The following is a 6000-nucleotide window of genomic DNA, read 5'->3' on the forward strand; positions in this document are numbered from 1 at the left end:
GAGAATAATAAGAAGGCAATGGGGTTACAGTTAGGTTACAGTTAGGTTGTCGACGAAAGCGAATGCTGTGACGATCAGCTCAAAAGCAGCTGCGCAAAAAGTAACGGCAACTTACGGCCACTGCAGGTAGCAGAACATCTTCAATGCGAGCGAGGGAGCGCGATAGAGTGAAAGAGAGCGAACCCTAGCGAGGGCGCCATAAAAGTGCAGCAGCGAAGAAGGCGGGATAAATAGACGAAAGAACGGCCGCCGGCGCGCTCAAGCATATGCTAGAACCACGATGCAGAGAAAGAAATCTTACAGTGGGCAACGTAAGTAGCGAAAAAGAGAGAGCTGAAATATGTACATATGTATGTGAGAATATAATTTAAGCAGTATTTAATTCAGCTTAAGGTTTGAGGCGGAAGATAGGTAAATAGATATGTGTGTGCATATGTACACATACATACAAATATTTATGTACATTCGACTTGTAATTGTATCCACATACTCGTGAGTCTATTAATAAAACATTGTTTTTGTTTTGTAAGGCTAAAAGGCTTTTTGGTTCTTTTTGGGTTGGCACGTAATTCATTCGTTTTGTGAGCTTTTGAATTTTTAATTGGACATGCACTCGTGCGTGGGCACGCCCCCCCTCCCCATTACCTTCCTTCTGGAGATGCCCGCCGGCGTGGAAAAGTGTTGCAATGATTACAATTTTTGGTATCTGTGTCCATATCCTTTTTTGGTCGGTCTCGTCTTGTCTGCTGCTTATCATCTGACAGGCCCCGGGCTTGTGCCAGAGAGAGAACCCTTATCAAAACTGAGCTACATACGTCACATTATATAGAGCTAAAATCAGTTTACAAAATTGTTGTTGAGGTCCTGGGACTGTGAGCGGCACAAAGCAAATGCCAGAACAAACATGCACGAGAAACCTATTCCGTATTGACCCATTTTCCCTGTCACAACTTGACTCACCAGGGGGTGTGGGTGAAAGGGAAAACTTCTGTTTGTCATTAAACTTGAACCAAACCCAAAAATAGCATTAACACACTCACAAACGCACTCCCCCCAAAACAATCGAATTAATCAAACTTGGCTAATATTTTGTATTTTTCATCCATCCATCCATCCATCCATCCATACCTCCCTTTATGTCAGCTATTGTCAATAATTTTTGGGACTCGTTCCTGCCAAAGTGTTTGACAGTCATTGAAATAGTTGCTGGGGGGTCTAGGAGCCATTACCCCTGTTTGGTTCGCGCTCAAGTTCGAATTTTATTTGAAATTGTTTGGCCAAACTTTTGGGTAATCGGCCAAAAACATGACACGATACATTCCTGCTCAAGCGTATTTCTTTTTTTTTTTGGACAATGGACATTCTAGAATCTCCTCAGAAGAGTAGCTAAAAAGTTGGAATGCAACATCGAAGGTGCCAAAACAGGCGAGGCCTTTAATTAGGTACTTAATTTATAACATTTAAAATAATTGTATTACAAATATATATTTAAGGTTTCTTATAGCTGCTCAAACTGAGCAAGTGATTAGTAATTTCCAACGATTATTCAAGGAACTGTAAGTGTATCGAAAGCTTCGAGAGCAGCCTTCATTTCACTTCCAGATGCTTCCCTTTTTCACCAGTAATGTACTGTATGTATAACATTCGAGTGCTGTTATTGTTATTATTATTATTGTTGTGTAATATTCTCATGATTATTGTTATGGTTTTTGCATTTTAAAGCAAATGAGACTTGAATGTGCTGGTGTGTTTGTGTGGCAAAAATTGCAAGGGAAATGTAACATTTTATGTTCCTTTAACTGCCTGTCCGCCTGTCCGTTGCCCATCAATTTTACTAACTTCCCAAGACAGCAAAACACACACACACACATACATACACATACACACAGCCATACAGTTGCGGATGGGAAGCATGAAGAAGAACATAAAAATCAAATTTCCGCATAAATTGTTAGCTCAACATTTATACATCTTTTTGCGGAGCAGCAGCAGCAGCAGCATCAGGGTATAATGTATACGTGGGTACGAATGTCACGGGAGGGGTATTGGACATTTAAATGGTTGAATCTTTAAGTACCCAGAATAGTACCAAACCATGAGCATATTTAAAATGTATTTAAATATATTCCAAATATTTAATCCCATAAAGTGTAGAATTTAGAAGGGTTTCGCTTTCATTTTGTCTCTTAAAGCGTATTTTGTGTTGCCAATTCTCAACTTTAAAGCCGCAGACAGCAGCTAGGGTATGCAGGCGGCTAATGTTCCCCTTTTGTTTTGTTTTTCTACATGTTTGGTTTATTTGTGCGTGTGTGTTGCAAATTGAGTAATTATTGCCTGGCAGATGATTTAGCGGTGATTCCCGAGAATCTGCACATACCCACAGAGCCCCAGACAGCGCCCTTAAAACAACACAAAGTGCGAGTTTGTTTACCCATTTGGGCAGAATTGCCAATGAAGCTGACGCCAATGTGGGTATCGAAGATAAATAAATAAATGTATGTGTGTATGCATATTTTATGAACTGAAATTTTCAAGTTATTTTACAGCGTGATTCGATCTGTGGTCTACGTACATGCTTCTGCCTGAAGCAGAAACGAAGATAAGCTTTGATGGCCGCAGATCTACATACATATGTACATACATACACTGGTGTACAATTAGAGCAGTGGCCGGCAGCATCGTAAGCTTAGGAACAGATCTTGGGCAGCGCAGTCGGCACACGCGCAGCGCAAAAGCTTCGTGGGACTTCGGAGAACCGCAGCAGCGGCAGAGAACTTCGTGCGCAGCAGCGGCAGAGAAGCAAGAAACTTTTTCTGTTTTCCTGTCTTCGTTTTCTGTGCAGACTGCAACGCAGGTAAAAGCTTTAATCATATAAACAAACAAAAAAAACAAAATGACGTCACTCTCCGCACTGCAATAACAGAACACCCTCCATAAGAGTGTTGGGTGGACCGAACACTGAAACGAAACCGAAACGGGAACGCTAAACCCACAAATGCCTTCAGTTTCAGCGATTAGAGCGCGATGCTGAGTGACCTTGGGACGGCTGATAAGGCAGGGAACTAGCATACGAATAAGAAATTACAATTTGAGCTGTAGACTGACTGCTGGCAGTCGGTCAGTTGCCTTTAAGTTGTGCACAATGAAGCTTCTATTGGTGGTCTGTGTCTCGCTGGCTCTATACCTCGTTCCTGGCCAGGCGAGCGCCATTCGTGGCATCCGCGATGCCTCGGCGGATGTCGCTGCCGCTGATGCTGCTGCTGCAGATCACGCTGACGTTGCCCCTGGCGCCGACTCCAATGAGAACGAACTGAATATGGACACTGAGGAGTCGGAGGAAGCGGTCACCGTGCCGCTGGGCATCGTGTCCATCAAGGCCCGCGTCATAGCCAAGGATCGGGCGCTGTGCCAGCAACTTTCCCCCCATCATCCGCACTTTCCCAAGTGCCACGAGTACTGCAAGCGGCAGGAGCACTGGATAGGACAGTGCTGGAGGGAGAGCTGTCACTGCATATCATAGGATAACTGTATCTGTGCCCATTTATCTGTCAATATATTTGTATGTACTTGTGCAACTCTCTTAGCTGTATTCCGCATCCGTTTTGCTCTCTATTAAATTTGGAAATTCTGTCTTGAAACTTAGTTTTTGCCTTCATTTCCGGCTTCGGCTTCGGCTTTGGCTTTTCCCTAATTAATCAAGTTTACCCAACAACTTTTGCACGGCAGGAAGCAACTGAACTTGTTCATTTCCAATTAGTATTTGAACTTGCAGGCCAGCCAAGAGCTGGCAACACCTGCCGGCCCGGGGAGTCTACTGCTTAGTCCACCTCTTCGCATTCAACTAAAACGAACATTTTTTGGCACAACTTTTGCCACAATTTGCCTTACAGAAAGGTGAATTTTAAATTTGTTCAGATTTTTGTTTGATTGGAAACAAAATAAAACAAAGCTTTATGCGTGTACATAAATATTTACACATGTATGTACATTGTACATCGTTTTCATGTACATACATATGTAAATACTAAGCATTCCTCTTGCATCTGTGTGTGTGTGTGTATTTGTTATCAACTCTTTTAAATGCCTATTTTCTATATACATTTCAATTTTGAGCAAACAAAAAACAAACAATAAACGCCAGAAACTAACTGCGCCGTGGAAACAAACCCAAAAACTGCCAACTGCCAGATGAAATTTAAGGCTTTTGTTATTGATTTAAATACACTTAAAGTTCGCTTAATAAATACAATTGAAACAAATGTGAATCTGCACACAACATTGCCTTAGTGATGCATCTGCAAGAAAATACATGGCTGGATGCTATCGAGCAGTAATTTGATCTTTTGGATGTGTCCAGCATTGCAGATGGAAGCAAAAAATAATTCATTGGAGTTTTTACTCTGGAGATAATCGGATCAGTTGCCTTTGAAGGCTGAGCGCGTCGGGAAGGTTTCGGAACCTAATCAACCATCAACCATCGAACCACGAACTTAATGGCACTTTTGATATGAAGTTTTGAAGTGAATAAATGTGTGAGTGCGTGGCATTAAGTTGCCTTGATTTCTGTTGAAGCTCCTTGACAATCAGCGCTGTATTTGAGATATTCATCTCACAATGAACTGACAACTAATTTGGATAAATGTGGAGCACACACACACACATGCAAGAAATATCTTTGTTTGACTGTGGAGCAAAACAGCAGCTGACAGCCAGCATAATTATCGTTATCCTGCGTCCAAGGACGAAAGCCGATTTGATAATTAATCGTTTTGACCTATGATTGTGTCTGTCCAACGTCCCCCACACAAAAGTAAGTTCTGCTGCGTATACATAATCGCTCATCTCGTATATTGTATAAAACTATCCTGGCATGGGGCATGGGGCATGGGGCATGGTGTTGCCATATTCGAGAACTTGTCGACTAATTGGGTTACACTTGAGTCAACACAGCGATTATGGCGTCTGTCAGACACACACACACACACACACACACACACATGGATAGTGGTGTGTATACACACTCACATCAGTTTGGACAAGATTGTCAAACAATTACACGAGTTCGCAATTAATTTGTCTGCACAATATGAGCAGAGTTCAAAGCCCACACACTCCACCCCATCCTATGCCCCCTCTTTGTGACAAGCATAATCTACACTCTCAGAGTGTTAACCATTACATGGGCCATCCGCATTGCCTTGGGATGGATTGCTGGCAAAAAGTTGATGGAAATAAAACTGCACAAAGCGGGCAAAGTGCGCCACAAATTCTCACGAAATTGTGATGCTCAGCCAGAGGCATTTGTGATCGAAGAGCCTGACCTTTGGCAGGGTTAAGACTTGACATGTGACAATGAAGTACACCCGCTGGGGTAATAGGCAGGGTTATGCGTACATCCTTTTGACTTGGCCACTACAACAGCACAGAGGCTGGGCTGGGCTGGATGTGTCCCTGCTGCTGTGCCCATTGGGCATATCGATACACACACACACACACACACACACACACACACAAGAGGACACATGGCAATCTCTTGTAATCTATTCAAATGACAATCAAGTTCTGTGTGTGTGTGTGTGTGTGTGTGTGTGTGTGTGTGTGTGTGTGTGTGTATTTTGACATAAGCTTGCCTCCTGCTCTGCCTTTTGACACTGCACTCCGCTGCTCAAGCCGGGCTGGCTCTTGCTTCCGCCAAATATGGTTCTCCCTTTAAGCCCCCACCCCACCCGTCAGCAGCATAATTTAGATCATGGACTCAAATGCGATTTATTTGCGAAATGGAATACATAAAGTAGCAAATATGCAGCAAGGACAACCCGATTCGTGCAGCTTCAAGGAGTAATGCAAATTGTTTAGACATTTCCCCACTGCCAATACATTTCTAAACTTGATTTAATTCAACAATTACAGCAGATGATTGATATTATTGATTAGATTCGATTATGATCACGTGTGCAAAACCCTACCAATTGGTAACAATTGAAGGGCAACCCAATGTCG

The 6000-nt window shown here is 42.7% G+C and overlaps 1 protein-coding gene across 1 annotated transcript; it reads left to right on the top strand.

The window, feature by feature from the left end:
• The first annotated feature begins 3092 nt into the window (after positions 1–3092).
• LOC117580869 lies at positions 3093–3589 on the top strand. Its single transcript, XM_034267618.1, has one exon. The coding sequence runs from the start codon at positions 3143–3145 to the stop codon at positions 3518–3520; it is 378 nt and encodes a 125-aa protein (XP_034123509.1). The 5' UTR covers positions 3093–3142; the 3' UTR covers positions 3521–3589.
• The last annotated feature ends 2411 nt before the right edge of the window (positions 3590–6000 follow it).

This window comes from Drosophila guanche, unplaced genomic scaffold, assembly GCF_900245975.1.
Source record: "Drosophila guanche unplaced genomic scaffold, DGUA_6, whole genome shotgun sequence".
NCBI lineage: Eukaryota > Metazoa > Arthropoda > Insecta > Diptera > Drosophilidae > Drosophila > Drosophila guanche.